Source organism: Dreissena polymorpha, chromosome 12 (assembly GCF_020536995.1).
Source record: "Dreissena polymorpha isolate Duluth1 chromosome 12, UMN_Dpol_1.0, whole genome shotgun sequence".
Taxonomy (NCBI): domain Eukaryota; kingdom Metazoa; phylum Mollusca; class Bivalvia; order Myida; family Dreissenidae; genus Dreissena; species Dreissena polymorpha.
The window spans coordinates 14,883,596-14,903,399 of NC_068366.1; the positions used below are offsets into that span (position 1 = coordinate 14,883,596).

Genomic DNA, 19,804 nt, shown 5'->3' on the forward strand with positions numbered 1-19,804 from the left:
TATGTGCTCATACCTACTTTCGGGAATCATCATGAAATTATTGCCGTTTTTAACATACAACATGCCTAAGCTTATTGGATAAGAGAAAAAACAATAATCAAAAGAAGAAAATTATATGTTCATGCACATTGCATTGTGCGAATTTCAGTTTTGAAACCACTAGCCCGTTAAGGCTACCAGATGGAATTTTTCACTAGCCCGAATCAAAGTTTACTAGCCCGAACTGTTTATCACAAGTTTTGAAAAGAAGTTTATATTTTTGAAGGTTCTGGACAGTTTTTATTGCAGGCAGGGTGTAGTTGATAAGCATTTCAAATAACAGTTCATCCCAATTAACTGGAAATGTTATTATGATATTTCAATGACACAATACGATTATAATATTTATGTATGAAGCTACTCGTCAATCAATACCTAACATGCAGTCAAGATGCATAGGTTTATATCCTGTCTGTAAATTATTTAAGGTGTCAATTGTCCCAAATTTGAAATTCGAAAAATTAAGCAGAGAGTCTGAGGCCGTATGATAAAGCGAATAGAGGGCAGTGTCTCCTCCCCCTAGCTTATTGTTCTTTTTTATAGTCTTTCTAGGTCCAATTCTGGTGAGTACAATGTGAACAATTATCAACCAGACCATCCGTAACACCGCATGTGTATTTATCATTCTAAATATTTTTATCAAGAACGTCGAAAATAAATTAAAATCGACAGATAATACCGTATCCGGAAACGACTGTCCGAAAACATATCAATATACGTCTTTTGCACGTGAAATAAAATATGCATATCGTTTGACTGCCAAAAATGAAAACCAGTAAAAAGTAACCAAGCAAATACGCAATCAATATACAATTTGGTTGACATATCCTTTTAAAATATGATATTGCAGTGCTTTAATTCGCCAATAGATCATTACATCCTGGGTAAATCCGCATTTTAAACGTACGGTATAAAAAAAAATCGTCATTCAAACTCTCGTCATGTCAACATAATCGGAAGGGTGAGGAAACGCGATAAAACGCTAAATAAATGCTAGATATGGTTCAAACGATGGATGAAAATAATATTTTTGAGCATTTTTAATTTTCAAAAGTTCGAAAAATCACTAGCCCAATCGGGTTAGTACCTAGGGAAATTCAGTAGCCCGAAACGAGATCAACTAGCCCCGGGCTATCGGGCTAGTGCGAATTTCGAACACTGTGAAATCACGTCTGTACACATAGCATCATTAACTTAGGAAAGGAAACTACAATATATAAAGTTTGGTATGATATACATGTGAAATTAAAGAGCATGGTGTAATTAAAGAGCATGTTAAGTTTTGAATTTATATGCTGAAACGTAATGTTATACCCCACTTACTACCCGTTTTACTGTAACAAAACATTTTTTGAGATGAGTGGTTCAGAAAATACACGTCGAATATCTTTTTTAAAGATATTTCTTGTTATATTTGATCGAGAATGTAACCCGCCTCCCAGTATCGCTGAATGGATCAAGTTCCCCAAGGGTAATACTTCCCCGTACCCCCATTTTTTTTTCGTACCCTACATTTTTCGAACCCAATTTTTTTCGTACCCATTTTTTTTTCGTACCCTAATTTTTGCTCGTACTCACATTATATTTCGTAACCAATTTTTTATCCTACCCAATTTTTTTTCGTAACCAAATCTTTTGTCGTACCCAATTTTTTTTTGCCATAATTTTTGTACCCACAATTTTCGTATCCATTTTTTTCCTACCCAAAATTTTCGTACCCACATTCACAATTGTGGTGATGTAGATAAACTTAAATAGATGTTTTTATATCAATCCTCTTCAAAAGCATCGTCACACCAGTACTGTCAGTACTTTGATTTAAAGGTGTATGTCCAGCGCGTGTGCCGGGAAAACATGGCTTAATATATTTTTTTGTTCAGCTCTATAATATTTATATCAAATCTGTATGAAAAAATGTCGGTGCACATTAATCCGGTGTTAATTTTTGAAAATATTGAGGCGTTCATTAGTTATGGATCTAAAACTGAGCATTAATCCGCATATTAAAAAAAAACACCGGGCGTATTGCATACTAGTTCGGAGACATGAAATTATTTTGAAAGAAAGCCATAAGAGGTTCAATTCTATATGAGCAAGTCTCGCTGCGCACGATTACGCACTTGCTTCTCGTTTATATTTGACTCTTATGAATCTTGGCAAATACCTAGTGTTTCATTTTGTTTAATCTAAACAAGGGCTGTTTGTAAAACATGCATGCCCCCCATACGGGCTGTCCGTTGTAGTGGCAGCCATTGTGTGAATACTTTTTTTGTTACTGTGACCTTGACCTTTTACCTAGTGACCTGAAAATCAATAGGGTCATCTGCGAGTCATGATCAATGTACCTATGAAGATTCATGATCCTAGGCGTATGCATTCTTGAGTTATAATCCGAAAACCATTTTACTATTTCGGGTCACCGTGACCTTGACCTTTGACCTAGTGACCTCAAAATCAATAGGGTTCATCTGCGAGTCATGATCTATCAAACAATGAAGTTTCATGATCCTAGGCGTATGCGTTCTTGAGTTTTCATCCGGAAACCAGTTTACTATTTAGGGTCACCGTGACATTGACCTTTGACCTTGTGACCTAAAAATCAAAAGGGGTCATCTGCGAGTCATGATCAATCTACCTATGAAGTTTCAAGATCCTAGGCGTTAGCGTTCTTCAGTTATCTTCCGAAAATCATTTTACTATTTCGGGTCACCGTGACCTTGACCTTTGACCTTGTGACCTCAAAATCAATAGGGGTCATCAGCGAGTCATGATCAATCTACCTATGAAGTTTCATGATCCTAGGCGTATGCAATATACCCCCTCTTCTTCGAAGGGGGGCATAATTAAGTTATGCATCTATATGTACTTTAAGCAGCATAACATGACTTCCAAATGACCAACAGCTCTTTCATATGTGAAAGAGATTGACACGAAATACCTACCCATCTATAATAAAGTTTATATGTGTACTTCAATATTATAGTTTTATAGCATTTTATGTGGTGCAATATAAGTGTTTTCTTAACCATTTTACTGTAGAATTATGAAAATGTTGTACACAAAACCTGCCGACCAACTGAATCAATTCACAGATTTTAAAGAAGATGGGTTGTGGGGTGGCTGATGTACGAGATAATAGAATGTTTTTCAGCCTTTTCAGTAATATTTTAATTAATTAAATGTATTTTATGACGTGTCGACCTTATTCTGATATGAACTTTTCTTTAACCATTCTTTTACTGTCTTTTCAGATCACGAACGTTAAAGGGTGATAATAAGTGCATTTCTCGTTGCAGTATAAAATAATGTAATTAGGAATTTAACATTAGCGGAGGACTGGGATACCATTCCCCATTCATGGACCACATGAGTTTTAATGTAGAATATGCAAGAGAGAGTCCTTCAACAGAGCCGGACTAAAACAGCAAATAAAAAAAACGAACCAAACAAAAAATGTACAGCTGATGTATTATGTGTTTTTTTGTTTGTTTTATTTTATTATTTCTACATAGACAAGTCTGACATATAATTGCTATAAGTGCTACTTAATAACACGTTTTGTTCCGTATATGTCAAGCTAGTTTCTCACTTTTTTATGAAAATAAACCATTATCTGTGTTACGTCATTTCTTCCAACGATGTCTCTGCATACATTTTCAATTGTATTCAGCAGTTACATACATGATAAAAAAAGATTTGGGTCGGAATGAATTCGTTATGCATTTGACATATTAACTTACGATTAGAAGGCAATTTTAGGAACAAACGAAATAATCTTTCTATGTGAACCAATACATTATTCCCTCAATACAACAGTCTTAAATAATATGTATTCACATAAGTATAAAAGAGAAAAAATACATGTATATATTGATCACTTCTACTGAAATCATATCGTGTATTTCATTTACACAAATCTTTCTATCCACTACAAATTCACTTTTTGCGATTATAATATAGTGACCAACTCAGAACTGGTTTAAAAGAAGGTCGTCCAAAATTTGTCACATCAAAGTCACATACATGTATCAGTATCGTTATGGTAAAACGTGTCAAATGTCATTGTATTAAATAAACAATTAATATTTAAGTTTTCATTAAAAATAAACATCCACCGATATGCATCTATAAGCAGGTGTCAGGTATTCCAAATTGCTTCATGTATTCCGAATCGCAACAATGGCAGTATTTGGTTACAGCAACCTTATACTTGTATCGAAACGGCTTTACTCTTTTCTGTTTTTCATTACACTAATATTGCAAGTACATGTGATTGTTTGGCGTGGTACTTCGACTAATCTTTTTTGTTTGATTGGTGGGTTTTCATGTACCTTTTGCTTTCTAGAGCGGTACACACTTCGTTACGCCGTCTTTTTCAATCTTGGCATCCTCGACATATATAACTGGCGTCTTGATATCTGTAAACAGTAAGCATTGTATTCCGTTTTGTAGGCATAGTATTCCGTTTGATGCATATTCAAACATAAGTATGTCCATATGTGTTAAAATAAACAGGTAAGGATTACACTGGGTTAATAATACCGTCGAATGTCTTATATTTTACACACACTAAATGTTAGCGTTAAGTAACCGATAAAACATACAATAATAAAAATTAATAATATAACAATTAATAAAAAAAAGATAACTTGATTTGCTCAAGTGAAAATGATTTCCAAAACACTCGCACCAATGCGGAATTCATTCACGAAAGTTATTTCGCTTAAAACCTTCTAACATAGGAAAGAGCTGTTTATCATTTGGAAGTCAGGTCCCAAAATGTGCTTAAAAGGAAGTTTAGTTCCAAAAGGGGGTTTAAACCGTTATAATTCGGCATTAAATGAATTAATAGACATAAAACGCATCGAGATAATAAAATAATCGTGATTTATGTTATATTTTACTGTAAACATGTACAAATACTTTTTATTGTGAGAGAAAATGATATTCGAACATCCAATATCTCGAAGGTCAAGAAATTAAACAACAAATTTGTCGACGGTTTTGCTTCAATAACTTTTTTATTCCGACGTCTACGGTATTGAAACAAAAAACCGAGGGGAGCACAAACACCGTAGAGCCGAGAGGGCGTATTCATTCAAAAGAAATATAAATATAAACTGGCTTACCGGGTGAAAATATCCGCTACTCCTTCACGAAAAACACTAAAACGACGCCATCTTTGAAGTTTTGCAACAACGTTCTCACTTAAACGCGGTAAGTTCCCGTATACGCAGGCCCCCCTGGGTATATGCGTAAAAAGACTACAACTGCAACGTCGAACGTCGGGACTTTGTACAATCAAAGCGCTGAAGGCACTGAAGATGTTCGCTATTGCATAATTTAACACGCAATTCATTTTTCAAAATCAATCGCAAGTTTGAAATGAACACACGCCATTCAACTTTATAAAGTGTGTGTTATAGCGCACGGGTCGAGTTTTGTGTGCACTTTTTATCATCCTTATGATTTCATAGAAATAACTAAGACAAAATAAAAACAACATGCTTTTTGGAAGTTCCGAAAGCATAGAAAGTATGATGAAAATGGTAATGTGAACTTAATATAAAGAAAATTTGCAGACACCATCATATTAAAGGAATATTTTTTCTAATATCAAATGACTATCTCACCAAGAATATAAATTCATAATGAAAGTTCCGTGTACAAAACTTTTGATTTTTGACACCATATACAAATTCAAAATATACAATAATCTTCGTATCTTGTATATGGAAGAATAAAAGTATATAAACATTGCTGTTTATGCTTTACTTGTTACCCGAGCAGTTCACACGGTGTCAACAACGCTAACATAAACATAGGTATAGAGCACTAATGCGCTTTTAGGCGTAGCTGTTTCAGTTTTCATCTTATTGACTTTAACATAGCGCCAACAGACACGCATGAATATTTTCGAATATTTAATAAGCTGATTCGAGATACAACTTCTGAATTTTGCTACATCACTGCGTATGTGCTCAATTCAAATGATGTAGCACTGTTCAGTGTAAGGAATTCCGGACTACTCTCTGTATGCTCAAACGCCACAAATTGTGGCCCTGTTACAATTACACGTTACAATCCATCTCGCAGAATTTCACTTTCGCCTCCAAATGAGAAAACAATCATTAGCGAAATAGTATAGTGTCACGATAAGAGAAAATCGTGTAATTATCATTCCACAATGTTTGCCGTACTTGGTCAGCACGTCTGGAAATTATTCCTTAATGTGTGGATAGGCTGCCATTATTAACAAGTTTGCTGTTTTGAATTCAATTTTGTATCAAAAAGCATTGTTCTTAAATGTGGCATTTTCAATTCGCAATGAGATTTGTAATGACCTTCGTCATGCGAAAATGGGTCTTATTTCATATGCGCCCATCATATAAATAGCCCAGTCAGCTATCCCTCCTTCTGGTAAGGAGAAACATAACATATTGAGTGATTTTAAAGCGAACAGCATCGCCTATGGCCTGACTGCGCAAAAGCACATGTTGGGTTTAACAAACGCTTGCCGAAACGCATAAGACCCATTTTCGCATGACGGCGCAATTGACGTGTGATTTAAATGTGTCGAAAGAAAACTGCGTTTAAATCAAATATAAACATACGATATATTTCGATAGTGAAGAAAGATACTCATAACAAGGCATATGAGGACACATATGAAGTGCTCTCCCGTAGTGTATTTTTTATTTACTCACACTAATGTGTGGTTTTACAATGCTAACACACATTTCATGCGGTGAATATGCAGCTCACAAGTGAAAAACACAACACAATAGTTCAACTTTTGTTTAATTGTATTTAATTATTTAGAAAAGTAAATTGCTTACTTTATTTCAAAGTCAGCGTATACGCCGACTACGTTTTTAAAAAACATTTATTGTTATAAATATATTTAATATAATATATTTAGTTGTTTTCGGTTTAAGCGATTATAAAGCATTTTCGAGGTTGCCTATAGTATGCCTGTAGTAATTGATGAACTCATATCCAACTGTCTATGCATTGAGAACTGTGAATATAAACAAGCTAAACCTTCTACTAACCTTCTATTACGTTGCTAGCACCCGTAAATACAAAAGATCGCCGCTATCTGTTGAGAACCAAAGAACGTTTTTCAGAAATACCCGCTGTAGTAGCATGAACGAGGATATGAAACAGGTCATTCGTATTATTATTTTAAATTGTTTGTTATATTCGGGTTTAGCGATTATGAATTTTTTTATTTTTTTTGTCTATCGTATCGCTGAAGTTATTGTTGAACTTATGTTCAACATTTTATAAATTGAGAATATAAATAAGCGTCAACTTTTTCCCGAATCTCTCAATTTACGACCTGTACTACGTCATTGAGTTGTATGTGAGAGCGTAACCTATTGCGTTGTTATCGCCCGTAAACTTTCCATTGTTTATCGACAGGCGCATCTATTAATAGCCTCATATCATGAATGCCAAAACACCCGCGAAAAAGAACCACGTGACCAAATAGGACGCTAAACGCAATTACCATGCGACTACGACTTTTATTATGTAAGAACGCTCCGCAATCCCTTTGAAGCCGGGGCCTTGTTGCTATTACATAAAGAACCTCTAACTGAAGTAAGCAAAGGAAACGCATCACCTAATTGACCCATTCCTTCTATGTGCGAAGGCAGATTGAATTTTACTAATGTATGGTTTGCCTATTATAACACACATTATAATGCGGTAAATATGCGACTAACAAGTAAAAAACACTATAATTAAACTTTTGTTTTGAATTAAGTTATTTAGAAACCAAAATTCAAACCTTATTTCAAAACAGCAAGACTACATTTTTTAGAGAATATTCTTGTTATATTTAAATGTTTTTTTTAACAGTTTCAGCGATAATGAAACATTTTTTATGTTATCTATCGTATCCCTGTAATAATTGTTGAACTCGTGGTCAACGTATAATTAATTGAGATCTGTGAATATAAACAAGCGTAACCTTATACTAGTGCGTTATTCTCACCCGGACTCCCCTTTGTTTATCGCCAGCCTCAGATTTATGAATGAGATAAGCGAAAATACTACGTCACGCAGTCGCAGCAGAAAGTGGACTATTTTAATCATTCATAAACAATCTCCTCCGCGACACGTACAATACGATCATTGTTTTTTTTTTCTTTTCTATAAAACACCATTCGAAACTATTGCATTTAACACGATACTAACATAATGGTTCCATTTGTGAATAAACATAATTGGAGAACTCAAACCTCTTGCATAAATTATACAACTCTTTCGGATACGCGTAGTAAGCGGGAATTGGGCTAATCATACCTAGGCCGTACCGACCTGAATTTTACACTAAACACTTTAGACGGTCGCTAAAGCGACCATCTAAAAACGTGACATTGTTGGTACAAAGTAAAACTTGAATAAACTCAGTCTAGACGAAATTTCGCAGGAAGATTTCATACAAAAAACGCATGGCTCAAGCTTTTTATTTTGCCAAAATTTTCAATATTGAGCGAACAATATTGTTTCAAAATTTGTGAACACTTAAAATTTGTTTTTTTGTCATTTTTGTGACATTTTTGGTACAATTGTAAATGGCGATGAGATGGACAGTTTTCACGCTATGAACATATATCCAACATGACTCAAATTTCAGAAAAAAACGCATTTCTAAAATGTAATTATTTTTTCATTTATTATTCAATGATAACGCAAGGGAAGTGTGAAAATCAAATTAGTAAGAAAAAGTCGCAAACAAAGCGATCTCTACAAAACTTACCTCTCTCTTTTTTCGTCACCATTGTTGGTCTGTTTGACGGATCGGCGTGAAAATGACGTTATGAAATCATTGACGTCTGTCGCATCAGACAATATATTTTTCCGCCGAATCGAAAGTTTGCTTCGGCGGAAAAATAATAATTTCCGTATTACATCAACGTTTTATGTTACATCTCTACATCGTATTTTTAACCATTATTGTAATTAAAAACATAGGTTTTCCTCAAATGTCGGTATGTCTGGTTTTTTTTTGTATAATATATTGTGAAATGCGCATTTTTAAGCTGATTCGTTTGATATAATTATCATAACGCTATGTTAAAAAATGAAAATGTTATTAATAAAACATGTACATCACATGCGAAACTTTCTGGGGGGACGGACGTTTTGACTTTAAGTCTAACTCGATGCCTACTGAAGCTCTGTAATTAATTTCCGTTTACATCATGTTCTCTTATACAGTAAAATAATATGCTCACATTAAAGCTGAAAAAGATACAGTTTTGTTAAGTTAGACTTAAAGTGAAGATCACGCACGTCGGTAATGCCCCCTGGTTTAGATTTCACTTCATATGTACGAGTTAAATGAGGCATATAGCCATATTAGGCAAATGAGGACAACATAAATTCACAATCTTTCTTTACATGTAATTCACCATTTCTAACTTCAAGACATTTATCTTCATGTCCTGCCACTTCTTCTTGTGTATTGTTCATGTACTTATATGGAAAATTGATTTCAAGGAGCCCGAATTGCTCATATGAAACGTGGGGATAAAATATAAGCTGAACCAGTTATGAGGCTGACTTTTCATAAAAGCACTACAGATAGACAAACGAGAAAACGGGAGCCTGTAAAATGATATTTGTATGATGCCCGTGCAAAGAAAAGTAAAATGACATTCGGACTGTCAGAGGAGGAGATTGATTCAATTAAACCACAGTTGATGGACAACATGATAATATTCCCATAGTTTACTTGACGGGAAATATCTCTACAAACCAAACAAGGGATACTTTATTTGGTGAAGTTGCAATAGGCTCTCCACTTAGTTATCAACTAAATGACTATTATCAAGACTAGTGTTTTCGGCCCACATTCCTAATGTAGTTGTTACTGTTTTGCCTGAAACGCTTAGGCCTAGGATCATGAAACTTCATAGGTACATTGATCATGACTCGCAGATGACCCCTATTGATTTTGAAGTCACTAGGTCAAAGGTCAAGGTCACGGTGACCCGAAATAGTAAAATGGTTTCCGGATGATAACTCAAGAACGCTTATGCCTAGGATCATGAAACTTGATAGGTAGATTGATCGTGACTCGCAGATGACCCCTATTGATTTTCAGGTCACTAGGTCAAAGGTCAATGTCACGGTGATCCGAAATAGTAAAATGGTTTCCGGATGATAACTCAAGAACGCTTATGCCTAGGATCATGGAACTTGATAGGTAGATTGATCATGACTCGCAGATGACCCCTATTGATTTTCAGTTCACTAGGTCAAAGGTCAAGGTCACGGTGACATCCGGAAACCATCTGGTGGACGGACATACGGACGGACGGACCGACATGAACATAAAAATATATCCCCTCTTCTTGGAAGGGGGGCATACAAATACGCACGCACGCCCACACGCATCCACCCACACCTACACACACAGCGCGCACGAATACACCCACTTCCATACACACATGTCCACACTCAAAAGTTAACTAAACATACATAGAACGTACATGGACAACACAATAATGCTGAAAACAAGCGGAGAAGCCCATTATGAGTGATAAATAATTATAATCGAAAAATGCATTACAAAATAATAGTAATCCAATAATAATACTCTGCCCCACATGTGTACGCCTTGCTTCTTCGATCCCAGTAGGAAATCAAGCCGCGGTCTTTTTAGGCACAATCAGTTCTAGCACATTCATACAGATTGCAAGACTTGCAAATCCGGTGAAAAACGTAATTCAATTTAGGACTGGAATGTATTATGTACTGAAGCGAAAATGCACACGGTATGGGAATGTCCGTCTGTAAACACTGTATAGACAATGTTCCCGCGCCAGCGAAACAGGTAAACATGAGAGAAGCATCCCTCAAATACACTACATAACCAGGGGTTTACAACTGTTGAATGGGGTTAAGAGGTATTATCAACAATTGGCTATGCTTATCAGCAACGGTAATAAATATTCACTTAACACCACATAATCACATATGCATGAAGAATTTACCATCTGCAGGTCAAAAACCTGTTTGTATAATATAGTTTTATCCTAAGAATATAATTTAAAAAATGTTAATGCCCTGTTAAAGCATTTATTGATTCTTAGTTTTAATACTATATTTATGTCCCCCTTCGAAGAAGAGGGGGTATATTGCTTTGCTCATGTCTGTCGGTCTGTCGGTCCGTCCACCAGGTGGTTTCCGGATGATAACTCAAGAACGCTTGGGCCTAGGATCATGAAACTTCATAGGTACATTGATCATGACTCGCAGATGACCCCTATTGATTTTGAGGTCACTAGGTTAAAGGTCAAGGTCACGGTGACCCTAAATAGTAAAATGGTTTCCGGATGATAACTCAAGAACGCTTAGGCCTAGGATCATGAAACTTGATAGGTAGATTGATCATGACTCGCAGATGACCCCTGTTGATTTTTAGGTCACTAGGTCAAAGGTCAAGGTCACAGTGATCCAAAATAGTTTAATGGTTTCCGGATGATAACTCAAGAACGCTTATGCCTAGGATCATGAAACTTCGTACGTAGATTGATAATGGCTGGCAGATAAAGCCTATTGATTTGTAGGTCACTAGGTCAAAGGTCAAGGTCACGGTGACCCGAAATAGTTAAATGGTTTCTGGATGATAACTCAAGAACGCTTATGTCTAGGATCATGAAACTTCATAGGTACATTGATAATGACTCACAGATGAGCCCTATTGGTTTTCAGGTCACTAGGTCAAAGGTCAAGGTCACGGTGACCCGAAATAGTAAAATGGTTTCCGGATGATAACTCAAGAACGCTTATGCCTAGGATCATGAAACTTGATAGGTAGATTGATCATGACTCGCAGTTGACCCCTATTGATTTTCAGGTCACTATATCAAAGGTCAAGGTCACGGTGACCTGAAATAGTAAAATGGTTTCTGGATGATAACTCATGAACGCTAATGGCTACGATCATGAAACTTCATAAGTACATTGATCATGACTTGCAGATGACCCCTATTGATTTTGAGGTCACTAGGTCAAAGGTCAAGGTCATGGTGACCCGAAATAGTAAAATGGTTTCCGGATGATAACTCAAGAACGCTTATGCCTAGGATCATGAAACTTCATAGGTACATTGATCATAACTCGCAGATGACCCCTATCGATTATGAGGTCACTAGGTCAAAGGTCAAGTTCACGGTGACCCGAAATAGCAAAATGGTTTCCGGATGATAACTGAAGAACGCTTATTCCTAGGATCATGAAACTTGATAGGTAGATAGATCATGACTCGCGGATGACCCCTAGTGATTTTTAGGTCACTAGATCAAAGGTCAAGGTCACGGTGACCTGAAATAGTAAAATGATTTCCGGATGATAACTCAAGAACGCTTATGGCTAGGATCATGAAACTTCATAGGTACATTGATCATGACTGACAGATGACCCCTATTGATTTTCAGGTCACTAGGTCAAAGATCAAGGTCACAGTTACAAAAAACATATTCACACAATGGCTGTCACTACAATGGAGAGCACATATGGGGGGCATGCATGTTTTACAAACAGCCCCTGTTTCTTGTAATTTACATAATCTTGTAATCTACATAATTTAATAAATGTTCTTGTAATTTACATAATCTTGTAATTTGCATAATTTAATAAATCCTAAGAATATAATTTAATAAATGTTTAAAACCTGTTTAAGCATGAATTGATTCTTAGTGTTAATGCTATCTTTTCTTGTAATTTACATTATCTTGTAATTTATATACTTTAATAAATGTACTTGTAATTTACATAATCTTATAATTTTATATTTTACCTAATTTAATAGATGTTAAAAGCCTTCATCCTAAGAATGTAATTTAATAACTGTTATAAGTCCTATTTAGGCATTTATTAATTCTTAGTTTTAATACCATAAATGTTCTTGTTATTTACATAATCTTGTAATTGACATAATTTAATAAATGTTAAAAGTCTGCGTCCTAAGAATATAATTTAATAAATGTTAAAGTCCTGTTTAAGCATTATTTGATTCTTAGTTTTAATACTATCAATTCTTGTAATTAACATAATCATGTAATTTACATAATTTAATAATTGTTCTTGTAATTTAAATAATCTTGTAATTTACACAATTTAATAAATGTTAAAAGCCCGGTTTAAGCATTTATTGATTCTTGGTTTTAATGCTATCTTTTCTTGTATTTTTTATAGCTTATATATGTTCTGAAACTTAACAGTAGTATGCTACATATGTGTTTCTTCCACATACATTTGGTCTATATGTAAAGAAATAATTAATAACATTCAAACATTTTCATCCTGAAGCTTTGCAATTAGAAACACAACAATAAACAAGAGGGCCATGATGGCCCTGTATCGCTCCACTGCTGAAAAAAAGGCTGAAACAAATATTCTCGGCATGTGCAAATACTAACTTTTGCGACCCCCTGGGCTGGGTCAAATTTAACCCCAAGGGCATAATTTGAGCAAACTTTGTAGAGGACTACTATATCTCACTACATACAAAATGTGGTAGCCCTAGGTCCTAGAGTTAAGGACTAGAATATTTTTTAAGTTTTCACAAAATAAGCAAGGTATAAGCGTATATAATGTTCAATTTTGTGACCCGCGGGTCAGGGTCAAATTTGACCCAAAGGGCTTAATTCGAATAAGCTTGGTAGAGGACTATAAGATGTTACTGCATACCAAATTTGGTAGCAATAGTCCGAATGGTTTTTGACAAGTAGATTTAGAAAGATTTTACAAAATAGTCACTATATAAGCATATAATCGATTTTGTGGCCCCAGGGCAGGGTCAAATTTGACCCCTGGGGCATAATTTGAACAAACTAAGTAGAGGACTATACAATGTCACTACATACCAAATTGTGAACAAATTTGGTAGAGAACTATTAGATGTCACTACATACCAAATTTGATAGCCCTAGGCCCGGTGGTTATGGACAAGAAGACTTAAAGTGTTCACAAAATAGGCCTTATATAAGCATATGTTCAATTTTGTGACCCCCCGGGGCAGGGTCAAATTTGATCCCAGGGGCATAATTTGAACAAACTTGGTAGAGAACTATAAGATGTCATTACATACCAAATTTGGTAGACCTAGGCCCAATGTTTATGGACAAGAAGACTTTTAAAGTGTTCACAAAGTAGGCTCTATATAAGCGTATGTTCAATTTTGTGACCCCCAGGGCAGGGTCAATTTGACCCCAGGGGTATAATGTGAACAAACTTTGGTAGAAGACTATAAGATGTCACTACATACACAATTTGGTAGCCCTAGGCCCAATGGCTATGGACAAGAAGACTTTTAAAGTTTTCACAAAATAAGCCCTTTATAAGCATATGTTCAATTTTGCGACCCCCAGGGAAGTTTCAATTTGACCCCAGAGGCATAATTTGAACAAGCTAAGAAGACAACTATTACATGTCACTACATACCAAATTTGGTAGCCCTATGCCATACAGTTATGGACAAGAAGACTTAAAGTTTTCACAAAATAGGCCTTATATTAGCATATGTTCAATTTTGTGACCCTCGGGCATGGTCAAACTTGACCCCAGGGGCATAACTTGAACAAACTTGGTAGAGGTCTATAAGATGTTATAACATACCAAATTTGGTAGCCCTAGGCCCAATGGATATAGACAAGAAGATTTTCAAAGTTTTCACAAAATAAGCACTTTATAAGCATCTATTCAATTGTGTAACCTGCGGGGCAGTTTCAAATTTTACCCAAGGGGCATAATTTGAACAAACAAAGAATAAAACTATTAAATGCCACTACATACAAAATTTGGTAGCCCTATGGCATATGGTTCTGGACAAGATTTTTAAAGTTTTCACGAAAAAGGCCTTATATAAGCATATGTTCAATTTTGTGACCCTCGGGGCAGGATCAAACTTGACCCCAGGAGCAAAATTTGAACAAACTTTGTAGATGCGTATAAGATGCCACTACATGCCAAATTTGGTAGCCCTAGGCCCAATGGTTATGGACAAGAAAACTTTTAAAGTTTTCACAAAATAAGCCCTTTATAAGCATATGTTCAATTTTGTGACCCCCGGGGAAGTTTCAAATTTGACCCCATAGGCATAATTTGAATAAACTGAGAAGAGAACTATTACATGTCACTACATACCAAATTTGGTAGCCCTATGCCATACAGTTATGGACAAGAAGACTTTTAAAGTTTTCACAAAATAGGCCTTATATAAGCATATGTTCAATTTTGTGACCCTCGGGCAGGGTCAAACTTGACCCTAGGGGCATAACTTTAACAAACTTGGTAGAAGTCTATATGATGTCATTACATACCAAATTTGGTAGCCCTAGGCCCAATGGATATAGACAAGAAGATTTTCAAAGTTTTCACGAAATAAGCACTTTATAAGCATCTATTCAATTGTGTAACCCGCGGGGCATTTTCAAATTTTACCCCAGGGGCATTATTTGAACAAACAAAGAATAAAACTATTAAATGCCACTACATACAAAATTTGGTAGCCCTATGCCATACGGTTCTGGACAAGATTTTTAAAGTTTTCACGAAAAAGGCCTTATATAAGCATATGTTCAATTTTGTGACCCTCGGGGCAGGATCAAACTTGACCCCAGGAGCAAAATTTGAACAAACTTTGTAGAGGACTATAAGATGCCACTACATGCCAAATTTGGTAGCCCTAGGCCCAATGGTTATGGACAAGAAAACTTTTAAAGTTTTCACAAAATAAGCCCTTTATAAGCATATGTTCAATTTTGTGACCCACGGGGAAGTTTCAAATTTGACCCCAGGGGCATAATTTGAACAAACTAAGAAGAGAACTATTACATGTCACTACATACCAAATTTGGTAGCCCTATACCATAAAGTTATGGACTAGAAGACTTTTAAAGTTTTCACAAAATAGGCCTTATATAAGCATATGTTCAATTTTGTGACCCTCGGGCAGGGTCAAACTTGACCCCAGGGGCATAACTTGAACAAACTTGAACAAACTTGGTAGAGGTCTATAAGATGTTATTACATACCAAATTTGGTAGCCCTAGGCCCAATGGATATAGACAAGAAGTTTTAACAAAATAAGCACTTTATAAGCATCTATTCAATTGTGTAACCCGCGAGGCAGTTTCAAATTTCAAATTCAAACTTGACCCCAGGAGCAAAATTTGAACAAACTTTGTAGAGGACTATAAGATGCCACTACATGCCAAATTTGGTAGCCCTAGTCCCAATGGTTATGGACAAGAAGACTTTTAAAGTTTTCACAAAATAGACCCTATATCAGCATATGTTCAATTTTGTGACCCCTGGGGCAGGGTCAAATTTGACCCCAGGGGCATAATTTGAACAAATATAAAGAGGTTCACCTCAGGAACATTCCTGATAAATTTCATCAGAATTGGACCAGAAGTTTAGGAAAAGATGTTTAAAGGAAAAGTTATCACACGGACGCACGGACACAAGAAAGACACAGGACCATAACATAAGCCCCTCTGGCCTTTGGCCAGCTGAGCTAAAAACCATAATTACAGAGGAATGTTTAAAAATCAGTGATAAACTGATATGTACAGCTCGCTGAGAAAAACTCTGTTTACCTGTTTCCATTCAATGGCGCTATCTTGTCGATCGAGTGTATGTCGACGTGTACTCTCTCCTCCCCTTCCGAGGCCGTGTCCGTCTCATCACTGTCCACATTTTTGCTTTTTCTTGGAGACCTGCCTTTTTCAACTTGTGTCCACTGGAATTGAGAGGGAACTGCCTCCGATTTCAGGCGTTTCTTAGAGGATTTGGGGTTCACAAAGTCAACAAATTTGAAATGATAAGAACATACTCTTGTGTGTTGAGATATCTTAACATCTGATCTCCGGATCCTGTCTTTCCAAATCTGAAATGATGGTATAAACAAGAAATATCTATACGGCGTTGATGTTGTTATGTTTGCGACCAGTGAAAGGAGATGAAATGAAGCGACCATGTATTTTTCTGAAGGTAGTGAGTGATAATAAGATAATATATTTTAATGTATTAACAAATGAAAATGAATAACAAGAAGAGGTGAAATTGTATGTTTTATTGTCAATAAGTATTGTAATGACTAGGTTGTCATAATTGAACGAGTAATACATTAGTTTCAGAAAAAGAAAACATATTCGCCACTGAAAAACAATGAACATAATGTTGGAATGAAATAAAAAAATAATGTGTTATAATGTTTACAGATGTTAGTAGAATGTAAACATAAAAGCCCCAATATTGCAAGCATCATAGTGATATGAGGTTTTTGCAGAAAAACTGAACTTTATATGAAAAATGAACAAAACAAAGTACAAAGAAACATATTTACACTAACAAACGCAAATATGGATTACAATAAATCAAAGACAGATATATTTCCAACACCTATATATTTCCTTAGTATCGCGGGCTACCGCCCCAAACCCCCTCTTTGTCAATAGTGGTAAACAACTGCGTACCGGTAAAGTGCAATCTAGCCTGTATTGTAGTGTTTACCGGTAAAGTGCAATCTAGCCTGTATTGTAGTGTTTAGTGTGGCCGCTACGGCATGTTAACAATAGATTCTTTTAATTATACAGACATGTGATTAATGCTATACTGCTTTGTAAACTAAGGAGAAACGCTTCGATGTAATGTTTAGAGGATATTTTGCATCATGACACTTTTTAATTTATTGTAATTACATGTAATTTACAATTAATTCATATTTCAGTCCAAATGATACTGTATGCATCCAATGTTTAGTCTGGGAAACAGACTACCAATGTTTACGGTGATTTGTGTATTATTAGCCAATGCACAATTCCGGTTTATTCATTTCGGACCAAGCATGAATAAAGGTCATCTAAGGTCAAAAGTGACGTTCAACTTAAACAGCTTTGCCGAAAATATTCTACATCCTAAGAATATAATTTAACACATGTTAAAAGCCCTGTTTAAGCATTTATTGATTCTTAGTTTTAATACTAACTTTTCTTGTAATTTATAGCTTATATATGTTCTGAACCTTAACTGCAGTTTGCTACATGAGTGTTTCTTATGCATAAATTTGTTCTTATATAAAGAAATAATTAAAAGCTTACCTTTCTTTGTTGTTCACTATCTGGAAATTTGTGCATTGAAACATTTTCATCAAATCCTGAAGCTTTGCAATTAGGAACACAACAATAAAACACCATAATTACAGAGGAGTGTATACGCGTAGGGGATAAACTGATAAGTACCGCTGGCAGAGAAAATCTCTGTTTACCTGTTTCAATGTGGCTTATCCGTTTTAAAACTTAGAACTAAAGTGTGTTATCAGATAGTATGAAACTCAGACGTTGTTACTGTATTGCAACAATTTTGTGCTGATTGCTTTACACATCGGATGTGTAACAGCAAAATGTGCTTTGGTCAATTGCATGTGAAGAGAGATACTTGGCCAATTTTGTTATCGTGCAATGCTTAATTTACAAGATGATAATATATTTTAAAATTGCTTCTTAAAGGGGCCTTTTCACAGATTTTGGCATTTTTTTTAACTTATTCATTAAATGCTTTATATTGATAAATGTAAACATTGAATCGTAAAAGCTCCAGTAAAAAATCAAGAAAACAATTTAAAAAAGGAAAAGAACATTGCCCGAAGCAGGTTTCGAACCAGTGACACCTGGAGTCCTGCCAGAGTCCTGAAGTAAAAACGCTTTAGCCTACTGAGCTATTCCGCCGTGTACACATTCTTGACGTATTTTATACCTTATATAAGCAATCTTCGTAGTTTCACAAAATTTAACGACAAAAACAAAACTCTCCAAATTATTCAATCGTTTCGCGTTGCAACGCTTTATAATTTTTAGGTTTAAAAATCGTCAAAAGATGCATATAATGGCTATATTAGAGCATGGTTAGTGTTCAGTATTACTGTTTCCTCACAAATATCATAACTAAAACGAAAACTTACGAATCTGAAACAACTTTTTTCAATTTTGTCAATTTACCAAAGCGTGAAAAGATCCCTTTAATAAGTTCTTATTCAACTTCGTTTGCTAATTATTGATTTTGTCGGTCTATTTTATTTTCATTGAGAATATGATTCTTTTTCAATGATAATTATATACAAGCACGTACATGCCAACTTTCATATAGATTGATCCATGAAATATAATTCCCCCATAGACCATTATTTGCCGAAGGAATGCAAATTTTAAAATGATCTGTTATCATCTGTTTTGTCCTATGACGAATTTAACTGAAATAAATATCAGGGCAAGTTTGAGCTAGATTGAACCAATATCATCGAAAATAACCCCCAATTTTTTAGGGTAAAATCAAGTGTCATATATATTAGGGGTCCTGGTAATAGCGATTGGTTAAGTATTTGGCTAACAGATATACAGTATTCCAGGCTCGGAGCTATTTGCAGAATTAATTTCAACTTATGCATTAAAGGGATCTTTTCACGCTTTGGTAAATTGACAAAATTGAAACAAGAAATATCTTTAAAAAAAGATATACGGCGTTGATTGTGGTCGATGTTTATGAACGATCAAAAGTTATCTCTATGAGATAAAAAGTAGCGGATGCCTTTTTTCTGCGCAGTTGTTAGCTACATCATAAGCAAATCAATTACGGGGTGTTGCGCCAGATTTCGTGGCTTATTTTGCTTTATGTGATATTATTACTCAGATATCTATATTTACAGAATAGAAAAACACAAGAAACATGAAAATAAACG

The 19,804-nt window shown here is 35.3% G+C and overlaps 1 protein-coding gene across 1 annotated transcript in view; it reads right to left on the minus strand.

Annotated features, from left to right (window-relative positions):
- The window catches only part of LOC127852386 (uncharacterized), a 67,602-nt gene extending 49,314 nt beyond the window's left edge, over nucleotides 1–18,288 (minus strand). Inside the window, exons 1-2 of the mRNA XM_052386345.1 lie at nucleotides 18,171–18,288; nucleotides 16,668–16,957 (exon numbers count right to left, since the gene is read on the minus strand). Of these exons, the coding sequence (XP_052242305.1) occupies nucleotides 16,668–16,957; nucleotides 18,171–18,266 (386 nt within the window). The 5' untranslated portion in view covers nucleotides 18,267–18,288. The remainder of the gene's footprint in view (nucleotides 1–16,667; nucleotides 16,958–18,170) is intronic.
- Nucleotides 18,289–19,804: the final 1,516 nt, after the last annotated feature.